Raw genomic sequence first — 27,545 nt, 5'->3', positions numbered from 1 at the left:
AGAACTGCTTTGTATTCCTCAAACTCTACAGATGCAGTGTTAGAAGAAAGACATCGGCCAGGCGCTGTGGCTCACACCTGTAATCCCAACACTTTGGGAGGCTGAGGTGGGCAGATCACAAGGTCAGGAGTTTGAGACCAGCCTGACCAACATGGTAAAACCCCGTTCCTACTAAAAATACAAAAATTAGCCGGGCATGGTGGTGAGCACCTGTAGTCCCAGCTACTCAGGAGGCTGAGGCAGGAGAATCACTTGAACCCAGGAGGTGGAGGTTGCAGTAAGCCGAGATCGTGCCACTGCACTCCAGCCTAAGCGATAGAGTGAGACTCCATCTCAAAAAAAAAAAAAGACATCACAGGGGCTGGGGCTGGAGCTGGAGAAAGACTGGGTGTCTGGGGAAGAAAGGTTCTCTTCTCCTGTATATAGGCTGTCACATTGCACATTCTCCTGTGATTCCAGATCTTCTCCCCAGGTGAGAAGGGACTAAAAACTTCAGAACAGACCCCCTTCGCCTACAGCTACCATCACATACATTTCACTCGCCTATAAACATACTCTTAGGAGGTATTAATGTAGCCATGCCCCTCCCAGAACTAAGTACCGCCCTCAGCAATCCCATCACAGTGCCTTCTCTTCTAGTTTCTTGCCAAAAACCTACACAAGTGCCCATGGGTATCCTAGTTTAGTTCTACCCTCAGACACTGAATCTGCAGCAGCAACCTGTTCTCTCCACCACCTGTTAATAATCTCAACTGCCTGCATGGACACAGGAATAATTCTGAGTATAGCCCCTCCTAGACCATTATCTTTAACAAAAATCAGTCCTTCCACCTACCTTTTACTCTCCCCCACTCATGGATTTTGGTGGCTCCTTTCTCTTTTCTACATTTTTCCCCACAGCCTCTCTTTTATGTGTACACAGTGTGTCCAGGATCACCCATTAGATACCTAAATCCAGTGTATACTGAAATTCAGATGTCTGGAAGTTCAAGATCATGTCCATAATCCGGCTGTTGCTTTTCTTTAAAAGCATTTAGCCTACATGTACATTTTCTTTGCTTCTTTTGAAATATACATATATACAAATTACTTTTAACAGCTAAATAAATCTTAACTTTTTTTTTTTTTTTTTTTTTTTTTTTTTTTTTTTTTTTTGGAGACTCAGGATTCCTCTTTATCTATGGACCTGAGAACCATTACTTTGTTTTTGCTTTTGATTTGGCAAAGGTTTTGTTTGTTGTTTCCCCCCCCCCCCCCCCCATTTTCAACCTTTTATAAGAAGACCAGGATTTTGTTAGAATATAAAGCTCATTTTAAGGTCACACAAAAGTTGAGCACAAAGAATAGGATTGCAACTTCAGCAATACAGAGTAATGAAGAGTAAAAGACACTAAGTTTCTCAACAGAAAACTAATCATCTCAAGGCGATTATATTAAAGGTGATAATATCTGGAGCCTAAAGTATTTAACGCTGCAAAAGCAAGAACAGTTTAGGGTATAAACTGAGCAGTGGAATTTTAGTTGTGCCTTGGTTTCTACTTATTACTTAAGAAAGATTAGCATAGTTTTGTGTAGTCTTTAGTAGACAACATGCATCCATGTAAATTAAACAGTATTTTCTACAATTGTGTGACTATAAGGCCACAATATTTATTTTGAATAAACCCCTTAAATAGTAATTTTAATATTAATATTATTAATTTGTTTGAAATATAAAGCATTATAGCTGTATTTATTATAAGTATTTTGTTTGAATTAAGTTTATATAACTTTAATATAAGTATTAATTTGTTTGAAATATAAAGTATTATAAAATATTGTAATTAAGCTTACAGGTAATTTTAAAAATATATACATTATGACTAGTATATTAAAATTATTTATATGTAGACATTTATATTTAATACCAAAAGAAAATTTACTACCACATTGCTATAGTAGATATTAACCTGACATGCTTATTAATTGATCCTATAGGTATAATTATAGGTCAACATAATTTTACAGCGTATTCTTTTATTTTACTAAATTAGGAATGCCACTATTCCAGGACAAATAAATGCAGGTGATGTGGCCACCCAAGAATCATAGTACCTCTTTAGTTAGCTATCTTGCAGTCTCTGATATAACTCTACTATGTGAATAGAGTGAATTCCAATTCTTCATCAAAAAATGCTGGTGGAGGTTGTCAGGTGTGTTACAGTATAGATTCCCAATCCAATGGCCAGCAGTTGGGAGAGCAGGAGAGGTGGAAATTCTGCTCAGAATAAGCTCTCTTTCTTCATAATACTTGTGTGTCTCATGCTGAGAGTAGTACTGCACTTCAGGTGTTTAGAGAAGAACTTCCTTGGGGGAATATTTTCTGGTCAATTTGACCAATGTTATATGTAATCTGAATTTGTCTTTAAGATTCTTTCAACCTCTTTTCTTCTCTCAGTACAGTTTTACTCAGACTGAGAGCTGTCTTTCTCTTCAATGCTTTGGGTATCTGTGTCTAAGCCCTATTAGTATCACATGGTGTCTGTGAGTGAGAGGGCTGTCACCATGAGAACTCCTGGAGCTCCTCTATCTAGATCCATGCTGTGTATCCAGCAATATTCTTTTTGTGTCACTATTATAAACAGAAACTGAGGCTGAAACATTGCTCGTGTTCCCCCTATCGCAAAAGTGCAATTCTACCCAGGAGCCCTGCAGGCTCTCCTCCCGCAGCTCAGGGACCCCGCTCTGTAACGCAGCATTGCAGTGCATCTGTGAGTTGTGTTCCATGTAAAATGTGAGCTGCCAGCTGTGGGCTGTGCCTCAGTGGTAGATGGCAGGGTTTGGGAGAGGGCACAGGCCACCAGGAGAGGGCAAGCAGAATTGCTGCAGCCCAAGGCTTAGGGAGTAGGGATCCATTGCTTTGAAATATAAATAGCCAGCCGGGTACCGTGGCTCACACCTGTAATCCCAGCATTTTGGGAGGCTGAGGCGGGCGGATCACAAGGTCAGGAGATCGAGACCATCCTGGCTAACATGGAGAAACCCCGTCTCTACTAAAAATACAAAAAAACTAGCCAGGTGTGATGGTGGGCACCTGTAGTCCCAGCTACTCCGGAGGCTGAGGCAGGAGAATGGTGTGAACCTGGGAGGAGGAGCTTGTAGTGAGCCGAGATCGCACCACTGCACTCCAGCCTGGGCAACAGAGCAAGACTCTGTCTTAAAAAAAAAATATATATATATATATATATATATAGCCAAGATGATAGTACCCTATCTCACTGTTTCTGTAAGAGATTGAGAGTGACTTAGAGCCACTTAGAGCTGAAGGTAAGGTAGGCTTACCTGCAATAGGCACCTGGCTCTAAGTTGCAAAACTGCCTCCTATCATGATGTTGGAAGTTTATTGTTTCTTTGCATATAACCAACCAGCATACACAGAAGACCTCCCCAATTACCAGGTGAGTTTAGGATGAACTATGTATGACCAATGGTTTGTACAGAAGGGAGGCAGGAGAATGGGGTCTGGAGGCAGAGAACTTAAGGCCAATTTGTGCTGACTTCCTAAAAGAAAAAAACACCAAGGTCTGGAGGCAGGGACCCTAAGGCCAATTAAGGCAAACTTCCAACAGCTAAACCAAAAGAAAAAACCCCATCTCCCCACACATGAGTAGCAAAGGCTGAAAGGCTACTCTCCCTACACCCTCCCCCTTCCACCACTTCTCAGATGGAAAGGGAAGGTGCCTTGGAGTGGCTGCAGGCCAAGCACCGGCCATCCCTTTATCTGCATAGGGTGCCAATTCAGCTAAGCCTTTCATTAGCCATGGACCAAATCCTTCATCCAGATCAGTGGTAGCTGATAGGGACCTCAAAAGGAATAGGGACCCAGAAAACTTCATAACCAGGACCTTGAGTCATTTGCTCAAGCCCACACCCACCCTATTCCTTACCTTAATAAATGTCTGCTTTTGATGCTCCCTTCCTGTGTTTTCTTCCTTTGTTACTTTGTTCATTTTGTTCAATTCTTTGTTCAAGTTGCCAGGGACCTCGACAACTCACTCACCGTCTTCCTTCTGGGAACAGAAGTGCAGGTAGATGTGGATGCGTGTGATTGGTGCTTAAACTCACACAGTGCCCCCCACCACAGGAGAAAAACACACAGTTACAGCCTATGTGTCCAAATTAGGTCCAGATTAGGTCCAAAGACAAATAGCAAAACAAGAAGATTGCCTTTAATCTTTTCCCTCCACTTCTAAACTCTGGAGGACAAGGCTGTGAAGAGATCTGAAGACATTGTGCTCTCTCCTCCTGTGGCCCCAACATTCTTTGTTTACTGTCTGGTATTTGAAAGGAAGAGGAACCTTTGACAGAGGAGGCGGTCGGAGGCTGGTTAGGCAGGTAGAAAGAGAGGGTCTGGGGAGAGGAAAAACACCTGTAGGACCGCACCTGCACCACCCCTGTAGCTAGCAGGAAGAAATGTGGTTAAGAACTTCCTCTTATGCCAGGATGTTGCTCCAAAGGGACTGTCCCAACTTAGGCACAGGCGCAATAAATCAACCTAAATGTCTTTAACTTGACCCAGCTCATTATAAGGTCATTAACATGACACTAGCATTGTGGTTTTAGCTCCCCACTCCGGTAAGTTTCACTTAGGCACTCATGGGGAACAACCAAAATGGAGTCACTGTGGCCAATCCCAAGCATGCGCAGATGCAACACCCTTAGTGGGGAACTTTACCCATCCCATTTGGGCAGAACCCACAGAAGACATACTTGTTCTTGCCACATAAAAGACCCAGACCTCAGCCTCATTTCTGGCAACCTGCTTTCAGGTCCCCTCTTGCTTCTGAGAGCTTTCCTTTTGCTTAATAAATCCTACTTTGCCTTACTCACTGGCACCCGTGTGCTTCATTCTTTTTGGTCGTGGCACAAGAGTCCCGACCTGGCTCAATCGAGGAGACCACCACATATCCACCAAACAGTAACTGGGAAACCGTGGTCTTCACGTGGATACTCTCAGTTTGCAGCCCCTGGTCTCTCTGGGGGCACTGTCCCACCCACCCTTGAGCCTGAGAAAAGTTGGTAGAGAGGCTGGTCCCTTACTTCCAGCAGAAAAGAAGTGTTCAGGCCCTCACTTCCCTGAGGGAAGAGAGCCCTCATGGCTGCGCTCAATGTGGCAGCCACCTGCCATATGTAGCTACTGGGCACCTGGAATGTGACTGGTTTGAAGCAAAATGTGCTGCAAACATAAAATACACCGTGAGTTTAGAAGAATTACATCAGAAATATACTTTATTTCTAATTGTATATTGATCACATATTAAAACAATATTTTGGATACAATGGGTTAAAAATTATTACCAACAATTTCACTCTAAAAATTATTTTTGACGTGGCTAATAAAAAACGGAAAATTCACAAATAGCATTTTATATTTTAGAGGATTGCTTCCCTCTTAAAATCTCAGGTGTCCTACTCAAAAGACTAGCGGTCAGAAGGGTTATGAAATCTAAAATATTAAAATAATTGTCATTATATTGCTTCTTTGTGAAAAAGTGTGTGCCTGTGCATGCATGTGTGTGTGCGAGTCCGTATCTACGTGTGCGCGCGTGTGTGTACGTCTGTGTGTCCGTGCGTGCGTGTATTTTATAAGTGGACATAACCTTACACACAACAAGGTTAAAAAGAGACCCCTAGGCTGCTTCAGGTCAAGCCCGGAGAGAAAGCCCTGCCTGAAAGTGCCTGGAGGCCCCAGCTTGTCACTCTTGCCTCATCAGGGGAGTGTGTGGTCGCGAATTCTGTTACTCAAGGCCCGAGGGCGGGGATTGGAGCCATATCCAATCAGAGTGTCGGAGTGAGAACTGCCCAATCAGGCGCGCAGCCAGAGAGGAGGCGGTGGCTTCCGGGAGCTGGCGCGGCCTTTCCTCTGGCTCCTGCCACGGCTTGGGTTAGGGCTTCAGCGGTCTGCGTCCTCGGCTCTGGGAGGCCTCGGGGATTCGGCCGCAGCCTCAGCTTCCCGTCGCTCTGTGACCTGCGGGTATTGGATGATTTGTAGCTAAGACTCCTGGATCCCCTGAAGTGGGGAAATGGTGAGTGTGCGGGCGGGGCGATCCTGAGGGCTGGGGAGGCCTCATCGGCAGCGGCGGGAATGGCGGCGGCGGACCGAGATTGAACGGAGTCCCGCTGCCGCGCTCAAAGCCCTCGGCCTCAGCCCCTCCGGTGAGGGTCCCGCGCCTCCTGTCGGTCCCGCACGCGGCTGCCCAGCTGCAGCCTCCTACTGACAGCTCTGCGCCGGCAGTCGCCACTTCCCCGTGGCTGTTGGGGTGAGTAGTCTCACCGGAAGAACGCCGGCGCGCGTGCGCGTTGCCCGCGTTGGAGGAGCTTGGTCCGGGGTCCTGTCCTTCTTTAACCCTTGTCAGAAAATGAGATGGAGGCTCGTCAAACACAGAGTTCATGTGAGCAACAGGACTCATTAATGGGACAGCGCCCCGGGCTCGTGGTTTGGGGGCTGCCGCGGGTCTGAAGGAAAGGCTGTGTGAGGAAGGGAAGCCAATTCACCCGCCCGCCCCAACTTTCCCACGGTCCCCTTGCCCTGAGCGCCGCCCGCCTGGCTGTTCCTGAGTGGCCTCTTTTAAGATAGGCTGGTGTCGTGTGCAAGCGCTTCGCTAGAGTTCTGTGAGTGGTTCTGCCACATTATGGACTTGAGGAGGGTGTGGGGCCACCTGGTTGTTGAGACGTTCGAAATGAAGACGGGTGTCCAGAGGCAGGGACTGGCGTTGCGGGGGGCAGTTGCGGGAAGAGCGCTGAGCTTGTGGGGTCTGCGCTGACTCCTGGCGTGGGGTCTTTAGTGAGTGCTGGACACCCGTTGGGGTGTGGAGACATTGACGGGGTTGAGGAAACTCCGCAGGTTTTTGTCAGAAGGGCGCGCGAACGACAAGCTGAGGCCTGGGCTGGAGGAGTCGCCTGGTGTCTGCGGGAGGCGCGACTGGATTTTGCACATGCGCAGTCCTGCTGGGCACTGTCCTGTTCTTCCAGGTCTCCTCCTGAACTAGGAGGGGACTCCTGAACTAGAGGGGACTGAGAACTAGGAGGAAAGGAGTTCTGAGAAACATCCCTTCCCTGCACCCTGCTGCCAGCCCCCACCCAATGCTAACCCACTCTTGAGCACGCCCACCGGGTATTCGCATGGCCCCACTTCTCCCAGTACAAGGTTCCACCTTCAGGAATTGTGCCCATGGCAGCTTTGCGCCTAGCGTTTTCTGCCAGAAACACGCAGTGCCCAGAAGTCTCCTGGCTCATCTCAACCGCAGACACTGGATCTGTAGCAGGAACTTGCTTCCTTCACCCACCCAGCCTTCTGGACCGCCTGATCCTAATCTCTTCTGTCTTTCTTTTCTTTTCTTTTTTTTTGTTTTGAGACGAAGTCTTGCTCTGTCACCCGGGCTGGAGTGCAGTGGCCGGATCTCAGCTCACTGCAAGCTCCATCTCCCAGGTTTAGGCCATTCTCCTGCCTCAGCCTCCCGTGTAGCTGGGACTACAGGCGCCGCCACCTCGCCTAGCTAGTTTTTTGTATATTTTTAGTAGAGACGGGATTTCACCGTGTTAGCCAGGATGGTCTCGATCTTCTGACCTCGTGATCCGCCCGTCTCGGCCTCCCAAAGTGCTGGGATTACAGGCTTGAGCCACCGCGCCCGGCCTCTTCTGTCTGTATAGATACAGGAATCAAAGCGTAGCCCTGCCTCAGCCTGTACCTGTAGTATAAACCAGTGCTTTAGTCAGTCCTGCCCTGCTCTCACCCATGGCTCTTGATAGCTTCTTTCTCTCTTCTGCTTTTTCCTTCCCCACAAATTCTCTACGGTGTGCCCAAGTCCATCCCTCAGGTGCCTATGAGAATTCAGACGTCAGTGAGTTCTAGACCAGGCCTTTAGGCCTGGATATTGTAGAAGCAAACACAAATTAGAAGAGGCTTAATGCTTTCTCTTTAGAATGAGGGAAGAATTTTTGCTCTTCTCCCTTTTCTTAAAGCATTTAGTTTGAGAACTTTTATTTTAAATATTGTCTCTGCTTCTTTAAAATATATGTAAGTCATTTTTTATCAGTTAAATAGGTCATTTGTCTTTTTTGGCTCCAAAGTGTCTTCATCTGGGACCTGGGAACTATTGCTTTGAAATAGCAAGAATATACACCCTATTTCACAGTTTCTGTAGGAGACTAGGAGGCTGCCTTCAGCAGGTACCTAGCCACATTGCAAATCTACATCTTGTCATGAAGATGTGGATGTTTATTTTTTCTTTAATTATTAGAAAAAATTAGAAAACCCAGATGACCTCTCAAATTACAAGGTGAAATTATAATAAATTGTGTATAACAAATGGTGCTTTCAAGGCTTCTACTTGAGATCTAATTATGGTGACTTTCTGTGTTTGCATTCTCTTAGATTGCTTGTGATGCACATCACATTTTGGTTTAATTATACAACAAAACATTTTCTTGCGTTTTGGTTATTGTGGAGATGTGTTTAGGATTACAGATGTTTTAGCTTTTAGTTACATTTTCCACACACTGTCCAGAATTACCAGATGTTGTACACAAAACGTCCAGCAGTCTTCACTTGAAAAAACATTCTTTCTTAAGATTCCAGTCACAACCTAAAATTGTGTGGCAAAGTGTTTCCCAAATCTGCAAACAGAATGGTCTCTGTCTTGGGATCTACAGTCCTTTCTAGAGCAGTTAGACTAAATTTCTACAAAAATAACTTGTCAAGACAGTAATCAGTTATTTCACCTCCTTCAGTGCTCCTGGCATCTTCCATTCTGACTCTGATTTCAGAGATTTGGGGCCCATAAACCCAACCAGAATCACACATACGCATCGATTAAACCTGAGATATTCTGCTCCCTCCCACCTCCCCTTGCCCAAATACCCACAAATGTGCATAGCTCACCAGCCCTCCAAGACCTAAATGTGCAGTTCTAGATTCTGAATTTATGTCCTGGAATTTGATAAAAGAACTTTTATCTGAGAAATATAAGTTTTTAAATTCATCAGACCCAGAGATGTGTTAAAATGAGACCACACTCACATACTGTTCCCCTCCTTGAACTATTTGTCTTTTGAAATTGCTTGCTATTGCCGCTAGTGTCTGTAAATTAACCTAATAATGCCATGCTGGACACTATAACCCATACCCTATAGCTTAACTATATATATGACCAGTCACTAACCAATGTTACTTCTATAAACCTGTAAGAATTTCTGACACCTTTCTATCAGTCTGCTCTCTGGCTTCCTTTTTGCCTTTAAAAATATGCTTGTAACTGCTTCTAATTGGAGTGTATATTCAGGGCAACTTTATACTCCAGGATTGCAGTCTTCAGCTTTGGCTCAAATAAACTCTGTACTTATGTTTACCCCAATTTTTTCTTTTAGCTCAAAATATTCTTTAGAATGTGTTGAAGGAGGCTTCATGAGAAGGTCTTTCCTCTGATTTTACTCTGCTTCCTGTAACTCAAGAATGCAGCGCACGTTGATCTCACCTAGAATCTGCACATAAAAGCTGGCCTCTGCCTAAGATTCACAAGACAGGGCCAGACTGTGGGTTGAAGACATACAGAAAAGTCACAGAAAGTGTTTTCTGCATCATGAGAGGTCAACATAGACATCTTAAGCTCCCCTTTCAGAGTGGAGCCCTTTGAGTTTTCTGGATCTTGTCCGGTGACCTGCTACAGCTGTGCAAGAGGCTTCTGGTGTGAACACAATGCTATGGCAGAATCTGTAAATGTAAACAAGCACCTTAGCAGTGGGAAGTCAAGGCCACTAAATATCCAGAGCCATAATCCCAACTATGCCTCCCTGTGTTACTGGAGTAGAGTACTTTTGTCCTTCCCCTGCCTGAGTTAGCTGATCAGGGACAGGGGATATCACATCCGGATCCAGGATCTGCAGCTCCATCAGGGCAGTTCCGTTTTCTGTCAGTCAACCTGAGTCTCTCCTGCCTGGATCACTATGGGGGCATCAGCCCAGGGTCACTGGGGACACTCTCAGCAGCGTCAGTGAGTATTTGAGACATTTGAGGATGTCCTGTGGAGACTGGGGTCAGTGTTTCATATGGTTATTAGAAAAAGAGATGAAATAGTCATGGTCCCTACCATCAAGGAACTTGCATTCTAGAGTGAATAAATGATTACATTCAGAGTCATGTATTCAGTACAAAGATGAAAACTGTATGGGAGACTTAAGCTTCATTTGGGTTACTTCCCTTTTATTTGGTGAGTTTTTATGCCACCACCTGCAGGACTGTTTATGGACAAAAGAGAAGTCATTATTTGTATTGTGTTTGCCTTGCTAAGAATAAATATTTAGCTTCAAATATAATTGGTCTGGAAAAACAAAAGGGTTTTGGTTAAATTCCTTGTTATTGTATGTTACAAATGGGGAAGTGGCAAAGTAGATAAAAATTACACAAACTCTGGGAATCAAATTTCTCTTGGACAGGCTTAGAAAAGACAAAACTGAAACTACTTAGTGGCCTAGAGAGCAGAAGCCTAGGGCCCATTTTCTGTCCCAACTCTGCCCAGATCCACCATCTACTGAACCTTGTCCAGGTCTGACCCCACACTGCAATGCCTCACACAACTGCTTAGAGGAGATGAGAGTTTGGGGTAGCTATTCGTACTGCCTCTCCAGAGCTGGTGCTCCCAACTTCCTGAAACCCAAAAGCAGATAAATGGGGAAAAGCAATGTACTTTGGGGCCTTAAATTAGTTTATAAAAAATTAAAACCAGTATTTCTAGAGACATCCCATCCAGCAACCTGCTCTCCATCTTTGCAGTTTCAGTGGATTTTTCACAAGTCTCATAGTAACTACAAACACAAAATAAAAAATTCCTGAATTGTACTTAAAACTTTCTTCTGTGTCTGTCCCATTTATCTACATGGAGCTATTATTCTATGTATTTTTTAAACATCACCGATAGGAAAACAGAAAAAAAAAACAAAATGCTGGGACCCTGCATTTAAATCCTGGGAAGTATGACACACTTTGTACCCACCTCCCAGGATGCTATGAGAATTAGCACACATAATATGAGCTTCCCAGCACAGTGCCCTATGACATACTCCTGAGCACATAGTACATGCTCCATAAATATCGCATTAATGCATGTGGATGTGCTGTTTTTCAAATGCAGACTTACTCAGACATTGCAACCATCTGCAGCCTCTGTCACCTTTAAAGGGCTTGCAGAGAATGCCATCTTTCAGGATGATGATTGCTGGTCTTGTCTTCAGATGAAAAGTATTTGTGTTGTGATAAGGGTGTTAGGGTAAGGGACTCTGCTGTGTCTGCTTTCTCTAGCTGAGTGGTACTGTAATGGGTCTAGGGGGACTTGCTGTAAAAGCTAATTCGTGGACCCGTTTCAAACCTGCAGAATTGTGTTACTTACAGTGAGGCCTAGAATACCAAATTTATATGCACATTGAAGCTTGAGAGGCAATGTTTAACTAAGTGACCGTCAGCCCAGTCTTCCAGTAGAATCACATGGCAGTTTGAAGAGAAACAGTCACCTGTTCCCTCCCCACAGATCCCGTTGTCTTGTGTGACATTAACAGCGAGACCAGGGTCAAGCGTGAGGGCTTCCCGATACTTTAATGAGACGTGAGTTCACCTTTTGTTCCAGGAGGTCATAGGACCTGCTTTGCTTGGTTTTGGTAGGGACAGGTGAGTGTAACCTATATTTCCACTGCAGCAACAAAAATTGCTGGCATGCCCTCCTTTTTCTTCAGAGTTATAGAATACTTTAGATAACATTACTGTGTTAAAAGTCATTTTATCAGATAATTCCAGTCAGTCCCGTAAGTCACAACAAGTTCTCTTATTTCACTTATGGTCAAATTAAGAACTCTGTCACATGATAAATATGTGTTTTCAGGAACTCTTAACATTCAGGGATGTGGCCATAGAATTCTCCCCTGAAGAGTGGAAATGCCTGGATCCTGCCCAGCAGAATTTATATAGAGATGTGATGTTGGAGAACTACAGAAACCTGGTCTCCCTGGGTGAGGATAACTTTTAATACGTGATTCCTAATACTTTCTCAGAGTTTCATTTTCTTTCTTTGTAGAATGTCTCTTGGGAGCTTCTGCTTTGCATTAACTAATTTTCAGTTCCTTTCTACAAGAAAAAAATTGGGAATTTGCTGGCATAAAAAAAAAAATCTTTAGGATGTTTCATCATTGCATAAACCTTCTCTTTTCTTGAGCTGATTTGTGTTCTTCACTCTAGGATAGTAGTAATACTAGAAATTCAGTGATGTAAAATACTGTTTTCCACATCTTAAAATCCAATTTGCACCACTTATCTTTGATTCAGTAGTACTGGGTAGTGGAAGTTAGAACCCACAGATTTAAAATATTTAAGTATTCTAAAGATTCTGTCAGGAAACAATTTTTGGATTAAATTTCTTTGTGCTACTTAGCGTAGTAATAGATTGGTCATTGGAGTATCCCCAGCAATAGTCATGTTAATTTTTTTTTTTAATAAAACAGGTTTTGTAATCTCCAACCCAGACCTGGTCACCTGTCTGGAGCAAATAAAAGAGCCCTACAATTTGAAGACACATGAGACAGCAGCCAAACCCCCAGGTAAGTGAGAGTGAATGAAGGAGAGGACACAGGCAAGGAGGCCAAAGGTCAGGAAGGAAGCCAGGCCTTCAAATGTAGTTTGGGAAACTCTGTGCCAATGAACATAATTTCTGAGAAGGCTACCTTTTTTCTCTTATTCACAAGTAGAGTCATCTTCTGTCCCATGCTCTTAAATCTTCTAAGAATTTCCTTTTTTTCTTCAGTGATCTCCATTCAAGTTTACGGGGAGAGCCAGTGTCCACTTTATCGCTTATAAGGGGCTGCATGATCTGACTGCTGTTCCATTGCTTTTAGAGACATAGGAGTATTTGTATTATTGAGGACCTCTATGTTAAAGTATTTTTTCAAGTATTATTTTTGCCTCAGGCCTAAAATATGTAAGGTGAGTAGTGGACATAATGGGATTTGATTTAGAAATCCCAGGAACACGAAGGACAGATGTTGCATCTTTTCCACTTAGTGATTTTTAATCCTGTAGAAGTTGCAAATGTAATTCTACAAAACTCTTACTCAGAAGTTTATCAGAACAATAAGCATTTTCCAAACATGAAAAAAATGTTATTTTACTTCAAAATATTATTTAGTATAAACTGAAATTTGTGATTTAAACTCTATATATTCAAATTCTCAAATTATAATACAGTTTAAAGCACAGGTTTTCAAACTCTTGGCTTCCCTGGGCCACTTTGAAAGAAGATTTGTTTTGGGCGACACTTAAAATTATAAAATACACAAACAATAATGATAGCTGATGAGCTAAGAAACAAGAAATAGGTTTGTGAATAATTTTGTGATACCGCAAAAGTCCTCAACACAAAGGATTGGATACCATTGGTTTAAAGTATCTGCTCACCTTCTAGATTTCTTTCTTTTTTTTTTTTAAGACGGAGTCTTGCTCTGTCACCAAGGCTGGAGTGCAGTGACATGACCTTAGCTCAGTGCAACCTCCGCCGCCCTGCAACCTCCACCTCCTGGGTTCAGACGATTCTTCTGCCTCAGTCTCCCAAGTAACTGGGATTACGGGTGCCTGCCACGGGGTTTCACCATGTTGGCCAGGCTGGTTTTTAACTCCTGACCTCAAGTGATCCACCCACCTTGGCCTTCCAAAGTGCTAGAATTACAGGCGTGAGCCACCACGCCCAGCCCAACTTCTAGATTTCTTAAATGCACTATGTCATCAACCAGCTTAGAACATTCATAAGTATATGTTAAGCTCTCATTTGTTACCTTATTTCTTAATAAACTATTATATTAGAATTTTGTGTTATTTAGTAGGAAGCCTCCTGGGATTCTGTCATTGAACTATAATCCATCTATGTGTAGAACTCTGTGTCACACACATACACATACCCATGTAAGTCATATATGTGTATAGGAAATTCTCACTTAACATTGTTGATAGGTTCTTGGAAACTAAGTGAAGCAACATATTGTTTAAGAAAACTAATTTTACCAGAGTTTAATTGATAAAAACAAGGTATGTTTAAATGGCATATAGCAACATTGTTTCATTTAAAGATGCAGTTTTCAAGAACCTATTTTGAACACTAAATGAGGACTTAGATACATCTGGGTTTGTGTGATACTGGATTTTTCTGATAAAATTGTATAACTGTGTATTTAATTTGTACAATGTAATGATTCGATATGCATATACATTTTGAAACAAAATATTGTCAAGTTGATGAACACATCTATTACCTCACATAGATAACCATTTTTTTGGTCATAAGAATACTTAAGGTCTGCTGTTGTAGCAAATTATAAGCATACATTACGGTATTACTGTAAAGACAATGGTGTTTTGCTAATCTAATGCTAATATACATAATATACATTAGCTTTCTTAGAGTTACTCAACTTATAACTAAAAATTTGTACTCTTTGAACAGCATCTCCTCATATTCCCACCCTCAGACACTAACAACCACCACTCTATTCTCTGTTCCTGTGAGTTTACATGTTTAGATTCCCCCTCCATCTAACTGAGAACATGCAGTTTCCTTGTGTTTGGCTTATTTCACTTAGCGTAATGTCTTCAAGGTCTATCAATGTTGTAAATGGCTAGATTTCGTTCTCTTTTATGGCTGAATAGTATTCTACTGTGTGTGTATATATAAATGTTTTTGACTATTTTAAACAAAACTAAAATGAACATGGGGCTGAAGATATTTCTTTGAGGTACTAATTTTATTTCCTTTGGTAGTGTCCCCAGAGGTGTGGTATTCATACTTCCATTTTTATTTTTTACTGATATTTATGATGACTTTATCAATTTGTATCTCACTAACAGCATACAGGATTTCCCTTGTATGTATGTCTTCTTTGTGGGAAAAATAAAACAACTAACCTTTTGCCTATTTTTGAATAGGTTATCATCATTATTGTTTTGCTTTGAATTGCAGAAGTTTCTTACACATTTTGGGTATTAACTATCAGATATATGGCTTGCAAATGTTTTTCTATTTTGTAGGATTTTTTAAAATGTCTTTTTTTTCCTTCACTGTATAGAAGCTGTTCACTTTGATGCAGTCCCACTCTTTTGTATTTTCTTCTGTTGCTGTGCTTTTGATGACATACCAAATTACCAAGACCAGTATCAACAAGGTTTTTCCATATGTTTTATTCAGGAGTTTTAAGCTTTTATGTCTTGCATTTAAGTCTTTAATTTTGAGTTAATATTGGGGTGTGGTATAAGAAAATTTTACTTATGGTATAATCTAATTTTATTATTTTGCTTGTGAATATCTAATTTTTTTGGTACCGTGTATTGACAAGACTATACTTTCTGCATTGTATATTTTTGGTGGCCTTGTCAAAGGTTAGTTGACCTTGTATGCATGGATGTGTTTCTGGGCTCCCTGTTGTGTTGCATTGGTGTTTGTATCTGTTTCTATGCACATACCATACTCTTTTGATTACTGTGACCTTTAAGTAAAGTTTGAAATTAGAAAGTATGATGCCGCCAGCTTTGTTCTTTCTCAGGATTGCTCAGGGTATTTTAAGTTATTTAAGATTACACTTACATTTTACAGTTGTGTTTTCTATTACTGTGAAAAATGCCGCTAAAATTTTGATAGGGATCCCATTGAATCTGCAGGTCACTTCTTTGACAATATTAGTTATCCTAATGGAATATGTTTTCATTTATTTGTACCTACTTCAATTTCTGTCATCAATATCTTAACTGTATTAGTGTATACATTTTTGTCTCATCCTTTACTTTTTTATTTATTTTATGTATGTACTTATTTTTTGAGACAGAGTCTCGCTGTGTCACCCAGGCTGGAGTGCAGTGGTGTTAGCTCACTGCAACCCCTGCCTCTCAGGTTCAAGGGATTCTCCTGCCTCAGCCTCTCGAGTAGCTGGGATCACAGGCACACGCCATCATGCCTGGCTAATTTTTTTGTATTTTTAGTGGAGATGGGGTTTTGCCATGTTGGCCAGGCTGGTCTAGAACTCCTGGTCTCAAGTGTTCTCCCCACCTCGGCATCCCAATGTGCTGGGATTACAGGTGTGAGCCACTGTGCTCGGCCCCTTTACATTTATTTTGATTTAAGTTCCTTATTTTTATACTATTGCAATTGGAAACTTTTTCTTTTTTTTTTTGAAAGTTTGTTGTTACTATATGGAAATGCGACAGATATTTGTTTGTAGGGTCAGGTGCAGTGCTTCATTTCTGTAATCCCTGCACATTTCAGAGGTTAGAGGCCAAGGAAGGTGGATCACTTGAGCACAGGAGTTTGAGATAAGCCCGGGCAACAGAGTGAGACCCTATCTCAAACAAACAAAAAAAACCCCACAAGTATTTTTATGTTGATTATGTATCCTGATACCTTAATGAATGCATTTATTAGTTCAGTTTTTGTTGTTTTACTCTAGGGTTTTGTATATATGCATGATCATACTGTCTACAAACAGTAACATTTTTACTTTTGTTTACATATTTTCCTTGTCTAATTGTTCTGATACAAACTTTCAGTAATATGTTAAGGTACAAGCTGTGGCCCTGGAGGCATGCTTGCAGATCTTGGCCTCAGCTTTCGTCCCTGAAACAGCCCCATGTCTGTACATTTGAAGGATCTAACAACTCTTACAGTTTCTATAAACTATCTTTGGCAAGTAAAGATCTCCTTTTATTGGGTCCCCAGGCTGATGAGATTACCTCTGGGGTTGCTGAGAAGAAAGGTCGTAGCTGGGTCACAAGGGTGCTGCTGAGTCTGTTGTTTGAATGGCATATAGCAGCATTGTTTCATTTAAAGATGCAGTTTTCAAGAACCTACTTTGAACATTAAGTGAGGACCTACCATGCATCTGTTTTGAGTGATATGGGGTCTGCCTTTGATGGTTGTGTTACCAGAGATTTGGACAGTCATGGATTCTTTCTGGGCCATAGAAAGATTAAATATCCTTGAGGACATTAATCTATATGGCAGGCAGTAGGGTAGGGTGTGAAGTTTGTCTGCATATGATGGGCGAAATGCCATGTGTATGAATGGGATTGGCTTCTACTAACTCCCTGGGAGCAGTTTTCACAAGTCTCTGTGTGGGTCTGAGTGTGTACAACTGGCCATGGACTGTGGCTGTGAGCGCTAGAACTGAGTCACAGGGCTGCTCCAGGGACCACAGCTGAGGCCAAGTTCTGCAGGCCTGCCTCCAGGGCCATGGCTGGGTGTGTTTCCCTGCAGGTCTCTTGACAGGAAGGACCACTTTTGGATTATAACTGAAGGAGTTTGAAAGAGGTTGCAGAACTGCTTCATAATCTTCAGTAAGACCAAGCTCAGTGCCCTATTTCCTTGTCTGTAGCCATGTCTGTGGGCCCTTGAGTTGGCCACCTGGGTGAGGGCCTGCTTTTCCCAAATAACCCTTTTTGATCTTTGGCACCACTGAGGTTTCACAACCCTAACCATAGGCAAGCACCTTTCTACTTCCATTTTCCAGGAGTTTACTATTTAAAATATCTTGTATATGTGGAATCATACACTGTCACTTTGTTGGTGTCTTATTTCACTTAAAATAATGGCTTTAAGATTTATCCTTATTGTAGCATCTGACGAGATATTTTCATTTGAGGCTAAAGAATATTTCATTGTATGTATAAGCCACATCTTTTTAAATCATTCATCTATTGAAGGCGTTTGAGTTTTTTCACTTTTTGGCTTTTGTAAATGATACGGTTTGGATCTGTGTCCCTATTCAAATCTCATGTCAAATTGCATTCCCTAGTGTTGGAGGTGGGCCTGGTGGGAGGTGATTGGATCATAGGGTTGGCTTCTCATGAATAGTTTAGCACCAGCCCCTTTGGTACTGTCTTTGCCATAGTGAATGACTTCTCCTGAGATCTCGTTTTTCAAAAGCATGTGGCATCTTCCCTCTTGTGCTCTCTTGCTCCTGCTCCCACCGTGTGAGATGACTCACTGTCCCTTTTCTTTCTGCCATGATTGGAAGCTTTTCAAGGCCTCTCCTAAAGCAGAAGCTGCTATGCTTGCTGTACAGCCTGCACAACTGTAAGCCAATTAAACCTCTTTTTAAAAATAAATTACTAAGTCTCAGGAATTTTTTTTATAGCAGTGCAATAATAAAACAGTGAATATTACTGCAGTAGACATGAATGTGCAAATACTTCTTTCAGGTATACATTGCATACTTTAAATAGATGCTGAGAAGTGGAATTACTGGGTCATACAATAACTTAATTTTAATTTTGGAGGAACCTCTATACATTTTTCATGTGGCTGCATCATGTTTTTGCCACCAACAGTGTACAAGGGTTTCAATTTCTCTACATTGTTGACAATATATATTATTTTTTGTTTGCTTAATATTGGCCATCCTAATTAATGCACAGTAATACCTCATTGTGGTTTTTCTTTACATTTTCTAAAGATTAGAACCTTTTCAATAATTGTTTGTGTATTTCCTCTTTGGAGAAACATTTTCATCTCCTGTCTATTAGTTATGTAACTTTTTGTTTTTTGTTTTTTGGAGTTGTTCTGGATGTTATCTTCTGTCAAATATATATATATATATATTGGCTTTTCTGCTGCTTAGGTGGGGATTCTTACTACATATTTAATGTGGAGAGATAAATTTAATGTAGTCCCACTTTTCTGTGCTTTTAAATTTTTTGCTCATGTATTTGATGTTACATGCAAGAAAACATTGCTGAGATCAATGTCATAATCTTTCTTCCTATATTTAACTCATTCAAGACAGTTTTTGTATATGGTTCAGGGGAAGGATCCAACCTCAGTATTTTCATATGGATATAGAGTTTTCCAACACGAGTTATTGAAGAGATTGTCTTTTTCTTATTGTGTGGTTATTGCAACCTTGCTGAAGATCATTCGAACATGTACACAATGGTTTGTTTTTGAGTTCTGGCCTCTGTTCCATCATCTGTTTGTCTTCTTGCAAGCACCATGCTGTTTTTATTTATTTAGCTTTGTTACCTGTTCTAAAAATAGGAAACATTGTGCCTGTAACTTTGTTCTTGTTTTCTAAGAATGTTTGGGCTATCAGTGGTCCTTTGAAATTCCATGTAAAAGTAAGAATTGTAAAAAATACTTCTTCACAAAGTATCATTTTTATTTTCATTAGGATTGCATTGAATTTGAATATCACTGTGTAGTATGGTCATTTAACAACATTAAATCAACTGACATAAATAAAAATATGTTCAAGAGTGTATTAAGTTTCACACATTTTTGAATTTGGCAATTTTGCTTCTGCTTTTGATTTCTAGTTTTATTACAGCTGGTGTGAAAGGATGTGTTGTATAATTCAGTGTTGTATAATGAGAACGAGGCTCAATACTCTGATGACCAAACAATCTATCTGTACAACAAACCTCCATGACAGAAGTTTACCTGTATAAGAAACCTGCACATCATATACTCTGATCTTAAAATAAAGTTAAAAAGAAAAGAAGTTGTTTTGCATTCTAACAAGCTGTCCATGAAACAACAACTACTCATTTTCTTCTCCACTTAACTCCAACACGCTTTAGTCTTCTTTCTGTTTCTATGAGTTTAACTACTTTAGGTATCTTACATAAGTGGAATTATATTGTTACTGTCCTTTTGTGCCTGGGCTTCTTCCACATAAATAAAGCCTTAAAAATGTATCCTTATTGTGGATTTAGCAAAATTTTCTTCTTTAAAGAAGCTGAATAATATTTAATTATTTATATATTTGAAATTGTCTTTATTCATTTATTTAAGAAAAGTTGGTTCTTTTCACTTACTTGCTTTTGTAGATAATGCTACCATGAATATGGATGTGTAAATTACTCTTCATTTGATAATATATGCAAGGGATTATTTGTGTGCTCTGTTCTGTTTCACTGGTATTTTAAAATTGAGTTATAAGGTATTTCAATTACTATAACTTTATAATAGGTTTTTAAAATCAGGATGTATGGTGCTTCTGATGTTGTTTCTCTTTTTGACAGTTGTTCAGCACTTCTGGTCTCTTTAGTTCTGGTTTTAGGATTGCTTGTTTTTTTTGTTTGTTTGTTTTTTGTTTTTTGAGATGGAGTCTCACTCTGTGGCCCAGGCTGGAGTGTTGTGACGCAATCTCAGCTCATTACAAGCTCCGCCTCCCAGGTTCACGCCATTCTCCTGCCTCAGCCTCCTGAGTAGCTGGGACTACAGGTACCCGCCACTGCACCCTGCTAGTTTTTTGTATTTTTAGTAGAGACAGGGTTTCACAGTGTTAGCCAGGATGGTCTCAATCTCCTGACCTCATGATCTGCCCGACTCGGCCTCCCAGAGTGCTGAGATTACAGGCGTGAGCCACTGCGACCGACCAGGATTGCTTCTTATGTTAATGCAAAATATGCATAGCTGTCATCCGAAGTATACCACCATTTCCTTCAGCACTCTACATCGGGGGAAACAAAATTCCTCTTTGGACAGTCCCTCGAAAGACAGGAATGTAGACATACATTCCACATTTCTCTTTCTCTCCTGAAGAAGAGGCATAGAGTTGGCAGTTTCTCCTGGGTTGCACCATGCTGTATTGGGAGGAGGTCAGGCTGTGCTGGGCATATGTAATAAAATTTTTCTTCTCTTCTACATGTTTTTGGCATTGTGCTCAACTGAAGAAGTACAAATTCTTAACTATGTTCAGGAATTCTCACAAAGGCAATGTGATCAGCGTGGTGTTAAGTTCATGTATCTATGAAGAAATGAGGACCAGTGGTGTTTGTTTTTACGCTTTTCATTTTAAATTTATATTTTATTTATTATTATAATTTTTGTGAGTACATAGTGCCTATATGTGTCTATGGGTTACGTGAGTTATTTTGATGAAGGCATGAAATGCATAAAAATCATGTCAGCATAAATGGTTATTCATTGCCTCAAGTATTCTTTGTTTTACGAACAATATAATAACATTCTTTTAGTTACTTAAAAATGTACAATTTAATTGCTTTTGAGTATAGTCACTCTGTTGTACTAGCAACTATTAAATCTTACCCTTTCTAATTATTTTTGTATCCATTAACCTTCCCCACTTCCCCCCAACCCCTCACTATACTTTCCAGCGTCTGGTAACAATCCTTCTGCTCTCTATCTCTGTGAATTAAATCAATTTAGTTTTTAGCTCCAGCAAATGTGTGAGAACATGCAGAGTTTGCCATCATGTGCCTGGCTTATTTCTCCTAACATAATGACCTCTAGTTCTATCCATGTTGTTGCAAATGACAGTATCTTACTCTTTTTTATGACTGAAAAGTACTCCGTTGTGTATTTGTAGCACATTTGCTTTGTCCATTCATCTGTTGATAGACACTTAGATTGCTTCTAAATCTTGGCTAATGTGAGCACTGCTGCAGTAAAATGGAGGTGCAAATATCTCTTTGATGTCCTGATTTATGTACATACCTAGGAATGGGATTATTGGATAATATAGTAGCTCTATTTTTCATTTTTTGAGGAACCTCTAAGCTGTCCTGCATAGTAGTTGGACTAATTTACATTCACATCAAGAGAATAGTAGAGTTTTTTTCTCCACATCCTCACCGGCATTTGTTATTGCCTGACTTTTGGATAAGAGCCATTGTAACTGGGGCGAGATAATATCTCATTGTCTTTTTGATTTGCATTTTCTGATGATAATGATGTTGAGCACCTCGTCATATACCTTTTTGTTATTTGTATGCCCTCTTTTGAGAAATGTCTATAAACATTCTTTGTACATTCATAATCAGATTATTTGATCTTATCCTATAGAGCTGTTCTGGTTATTCCTTTTTCGATGGGCAGTTTGCAAATATTTTCTCTCATTTTGTGTGTCCTCTCTTTGTTTATTGTTTCATTTGCTGTTTAGAAGCTCTTTATGGTGATTGTTTTGTTTGCTGTTTAGAAGCTCTTTAACTTCTATTTGTTCCATTTGTTCAGTTTTGCAGTGGCTCCCTGTGCTTGTGGGGGTATTATTCAAGACATTTTTGCCCAGTTTAATTTCCTGGAGAGTTTCACCAATGTTTTCTTGTAGTAGTTTCATAGTTTGATGCGGGGACCTGCCCACAGACCCTGACCCAAACGACGGATGAATAAAGTACACTGATACACAGATACTCTGTTTTGCCAGTCCGGCTGATGTCTGGGCCGCTTACAGACTCCCCGGAGAGTTCTGTAAACAGTTTTGACTGTGGCCCTGACCAGCTAGTGAGACTCACGTTTGTTTAGTAAAGATTAATTGACAAAGGCTTGAGTCAATACTACTAGAGAGTAATTATCGTCGTGGACTTCCCAAGTAGAAAGCAATTAAGCACCCGCGGTAGAAAACTATCTTTAGTATTTTTCCCACCAGCTTGATTGAATCCCTACAGTTCAAGGTCTTAGATTTAAGTCTCTAATCCATTTTGATTTAGTTTTTTATATGGCCAGAGATAGGGGTCTAGTTTCGTTCTTCTGAATATGAATATTGACTTTTTATAGCACTTTCCCTGATAAACACCTTTTTTTCTTTTCTTTCTTTTTTTTTTTTTTAAAGACAGAAACTTGCTCTATCACCTAGGCTGGAGTTCAGTGGCACAGTCTTGGCTCACTGCAACCTCTGCCTCCCGGGTTCAAGCAATTCTCCCACCTTAGCCTCTGGAGTCACTGGGACTCCAGGCGTGCGCCCCCACATCCGACTAATTTTTGTATTTTTAGTAGAGACAGGATTTCATCATGTTGGCCACTCTGGTCTCAAACTCCTGATTCAGGAGTTTGAGAAAGTGATCCACCTGTCTCAGCCTTTCAGAGTTCTGGCATTAGGCATGAGTCAGCATGCTAAGCCCCCAATAAATATTCTTGACACCTTTATCAAAAATAAGTTTGCTGTAGAGGTATGGATTTATATCTGTGTTCTGTCTACTGTTTTACTGATCGGCCCCATGCTGTTCTAATTACTGTAGCTCTGTAGTATCATTTATAGTCAAATAGTATGATTCCTCCAGTTTCTTTCTCTTACAGAGACTTTGGCTATTCTGAGTCTTTTGTGGTTCTGTCTACATTGTAGAATTGTTTTTCCTATTTCTGTGAAGAATGTCATTGATCTTTTGACAGGGATTGCATTAAATCTGTAGATTGCTTCAGGCAGTATCGATATTTAGAAAGTATTGATTCTTTTTATTCATGAACATAAATATCTTTCCTTTTTCTTTTTAAATTTCTTGCATTAGTATTTCATAGTATTCATTGTAGAGACCTTTCACTTCTTTGCTTAAGTTAATTCCTAGATACTTGATTTTAATTTGTAGCTATTGTAAATGGGATTACTCCCTTGATTTCTGTTTCACATCGTTTGCTGTTGGCATGTGGAAACACTACTAATTTTTAAATCCTATATTTTGACTAAATTTATTAGTTCTAATAGTGTTCTAGTTAGGTTTTTTTCAAATATAAAACTATATCATCTGCAAACAAAGATATAATTTGACTTCTTTCTTTCAATTTGGATGCCCTTTATTTTTTTGTTCTCTTGTCGAATTGCTCTGACTGGCACTTCCAGTACTATGTGGAATAACAGTGGTGCAAACATGCATCTTTTTTCAGGTGCAGACACCTTATCAGAATGTGCTTGGGTTTAGGTTCCCAACTTTAGAAGGTAATTCGTCCTCATCCATCCTATCGTCTTTTCCTGGTCCTAGGTTTCAGAACTGTCTGGAAAGACCACAGATGCCTACGGTGGCCATGTCTCTTGGAATGTCTAGGGAATAACAGCTGCTACATCATCTCCTCATGGTGGACAGCCTGAGGTTTAGGGTGGAGCCTCAGGGGAGCAGCTGAGTGCCCTGATGCTAAGAGCACGCATCTTGTTTACTTTTCATCCAAAAAACCAAATCCCTGTGGCATTAAGATTTTATTTCTCCAAATCCAGTTTCCATGTTTTAGAGACACATTGCCGGTCAGCCAATGGAATGCTGATATTGATGGGAAAGGCAGAAATAATTCCTACCATCTGGATTTTTTCAGAATAGTGAAGGGAGAAAAAGTATCCCCAACGACATTGAATGTTCATTCTAGCAAGGTGATACAAGGACCTGCAAAACAAAAAATGTACTGCAGGCACACAGGCACACTGGCACACCGTGCAGAGGCCCTTGGGAGGGTGGTCATTGAGTATTTCAATGAGCCGGATGGGGGTGGGAGGATCTATATCATAGGATGGCCTAACTTGCCGCTTGAGTCAGACATACCATTCCAGCCAGTACTGCCACTCCCTGGGTTTGTCATCTTGAAAAGATTATTTACTTATTTCAGCTTTCATTTTTATTAACTGCACTTTGCATTCTATTGGTAGAGCTTGAAAAATAGGAAAATATTGTCAAAGAGGCATAAGAATACGAATTTTAAAAAAATATAGTGATACATTTTATTTGTCAAAAATTCTTACTTTCATTTTTTTTCCCTGACCATGGATAGTAAGTTTCTGAAATCTGTACATTTTGGGAGTTATTTCACACAGAATCTCAGGGCTTAGTTATAAAAATATTACTGGGTGAAAAGAAGTAGGAAAATTTTCTCTTCTTTTATGGCTGCAGAAAAGTGAATACATTTCCACAAGAAATTGTGGTAGATAAATTGGTGATTTATATAGAAATTTGCCAAAACATCAGTTTCTTTTTTCTGCATGGTGGAGAATTTGTGACAGTGGATAAGTCTACTCTGTATCCTGTTACCTGCATGTTTGAGTTTAATGTTAAATTCTATGGACTAGGACTTGACATTCCTGGACGTGCTCATAAATGATTGCTTAATTATTTGTTATTATGGAAATAATACCTAAATGACATGTTTGCTGTCTGAAATTGATATTTTGCCTTTTCTTGTTGAAGTATGAAATGTAAGTGCCTTCCAATTTCCATTCTGTGAACATTAGCACTGAGTTTGAGGAATTCTGCTGGATTCTTCAAATACTGAGTTCCTTTTGTAGAAAACGAAGGGGATAATCTTAACTGGGAATCAGACCTAAGCCCGTTAACTGCAGGGTAAGGCTAATCTTGACACTGTCAAAGGAGGTAATCAATAGCCCAGTTGTTACTTACTGGGGAACCTTTCCTGCAGGTGTCCCAGCCTGGCTGAGATTAGACGTGGAAGGAGCCTTTATACTGAGAAGCTGCAGAACCCTGGAAAGCTGAGGATCCATAGGCAGATGCAGTGAGAGTTGGGATGGGAGGTTGTTTGTGATGTCCTCTGAGAGGGTGTAATTGTTATTGTCTTGGGGCTCTTCCTAGATATTGTCAAATAAATTTCAATGAGGTAAGAAGTGACTTTATTCTAAGGAATATTGCATTGGGGAAAGCACCAAGCAAAGACGTGCAAGCATCTCCAAAATGAGGCAGAAAAGGGCTATTTGTCATGTGGAGGAGCAAACAAGATTAGAAAGAAGGTGTGAGGGAGAGGGCAGAATGGAGAATGGCAAAATCAGATTCAGGGTTGGAGAATGTTTCACCCTGACATCAACCTGTTCTTGGGAGGGACATGAAGAGGGGTTGTATGCTATCTCAGACTGAAGGTGTAGCAGAGTCCAGGGGCCTGGGTAAAGGAGAGAAACTTAAGTAAAGTTTGGTTAACAAGTATTCTGTTGCGAACACTGAAGACAAAATTATTTGTTTATGAGGGAAAAATGAGAATTTAGAGTCTGTGAATTTGAGATACCTAAAGAGGGAGCATCATCAAAATCAATGAAAACGTTACTTATTAGCAGTAAGCTTTTTTTCATAGGGCACAAAGGATTGGAGAGACCATAGTTAAAACTACCAAGATTCACTAACCCACCTCCTCTTTTCCCTCACTTTCTTTTGTCCTATATATTTTTTCCCTTTGTCTTTTACTGAATTGCATCCAACATTAATAATCTGGTAAAAATAGGTACAAGTTCTGTGAGTGGTTTTCTGTAAGTTCTGTGAGTGGTTTTATCAAATCCTTTAATTGAGGGAGGGAGTTATGGAAGCCCAGGATTTATAGGCAGTTGCTCTGAAGTATAGATGGGTCCCTGGGGCTTGTGACTAGCATGTGGAATGGAAGCAGTATTGTGGGACTGAGCCATGAGCCGGTGAGGTCTCTACTGACCCTGGTGTTGTCAGAATTGAGTTGTTGGACACCCATTTGGTGAGGGAGGATTGGTTGGTGTTCCTCAAACTCCATATATTTGGTGTTAGAATAAAGATATCAGATCGGGTGCAGTAATTCACGCCTGTAGTCCTAACACTTTGGGAGGCTACAGAGGGCAGATCTCTTGAGCTCAGCGGTTCAACACCAGCCTGGGCAATATGATGAAATCTTATGTCTACCAAAAATTTTTTAAAAAATTAGCTTGGCAAGGTGGTGCACACCTGTAGTCCCAGCTGGGGCTGAGGCAGGAGGATCACTTGAAGACTGGAATGTTGAGGCTCGCCAGATTTATGATGTATCCTGGAGAATGTTCCATGTGTGTTTGAGAAGAACATAAGTTACACTGTTGGGTGAAATGTTATCTGTATATATCTTTTAGGTGTAGTTCTTTAGTGCTATGCAAGTGAATTATTTTCTTTCTGTCTGAATGATGTGTTGTATTAAGTAGGGCAATAAAGTCCCCTAGTATTATCATATTTGTCTATTTTTCTACATCTGTTAATATATGTTCATATTTTTGAAACAGGTCTCAGTTAATTTAGAAAGTTTATTTTGCCAAGGTCAAGGACATGCACACCTGTGACAGGAAGTCCTGGAGACATGTGCCTCAGGTGGTTGGGGAACAACTTAATTTTATACATTTTAAGGAAACATAAGACAGCAGACAATATGTAGTACATTGATCCAGTCTGGAAAGGTGGAACAACTTGAAGCAAAGGTGGGAAGACTCGAAGTGAGGGGGGGCTTCCAGGTTGTAGGTGGATAAGAGACAAATGATTGTATTCTTTTGAGTTTCTTATTAGCCTCTCCAAAGGAGACCGTCAGATACACATCTGTGTCAGTGGCAGAGAGGTGACTGAATAGAATGGGAGGTAGGTTGGCACTAAGCAGTTCCCAGCTTGACTTTTCCCTTTAGCTTAGTGATTTGGAGGCCCCAAAATTTATTTTCCTTTTACAATACATATATGTGCTCCTGTATTGGGTATGTATATATTTTTAATTGTTATATTATTTTGACAAATTAGCCTTTTATTACCGTATAGTAAAGTTCTTTTTGTAGTGACAAATTTTTTTTTTTCTAAACATCTCTTTTGTCTGATATGGCCACTCCTACACTCTTTTAGTTATTATTGACATGGAATATTCTTTTTCATCCTTGAACCATTAACGTATGTGTGTCCTTAACTCTAAGTCTCTTGTGTGCAGCATATTGTTGATTTTATGAATCTATTGAGACATTTTGTGAATGCTTTATTTTTTGCTTCAATAACAATATCCTAGAGTTGGTAATTTATAAAGAATAAAAGTTTGCTTAGC

The 27,545-nt window shown here is 40.5% G+C and overlaps 1 protein-coding gene across 1 annotated transcript in view; it reads left to right on the top strand.

Moving 5' to 3' along the window:
* The first annotated feature begins 5,721 nt into the window (after positions 1–5,721).
* Positions 5,722–27,545, top strand: part of LOC108524376 (zinc finger protein 595-like) — a 35,152-nt gene continuing 13,328 nt past the window's right edge. The window contains 3 exon segments of the mRNA XM_017865433.1: positions 5,722–6,065; positions 11,907–12,033; positions 12,523–12,618. Coding sequence (XP_017720922.1) covers positions 6,063–6,065; positions 11,907–12,033; positions 12,523–12,618 — 226 coding nt within the window. The 5' untranslated portion in view covers positions 5,722–6,062.

The sequence above is a fragment of the Rhinopithecus bieti genome, unplaced genomic scaffold (genome assembly GCF_001698545.2).
Source record: "Rhinopithecus bieti isolate Rb0 unplaced genomic scaffold, ASM169854v2 scaffold_79532, whole genome shotgun sequence".
Taxonomy (NCBI): domain Eukaryota; kingdom Metazoa; phylum Chordata; class Mammalia; order Primates; family Cercopithecidae; genus Rhinopithecus; species Rhinopithecus bieti.
This window is presented reverse-complemented; position numbering and strand designations above follow the sequence as displayed.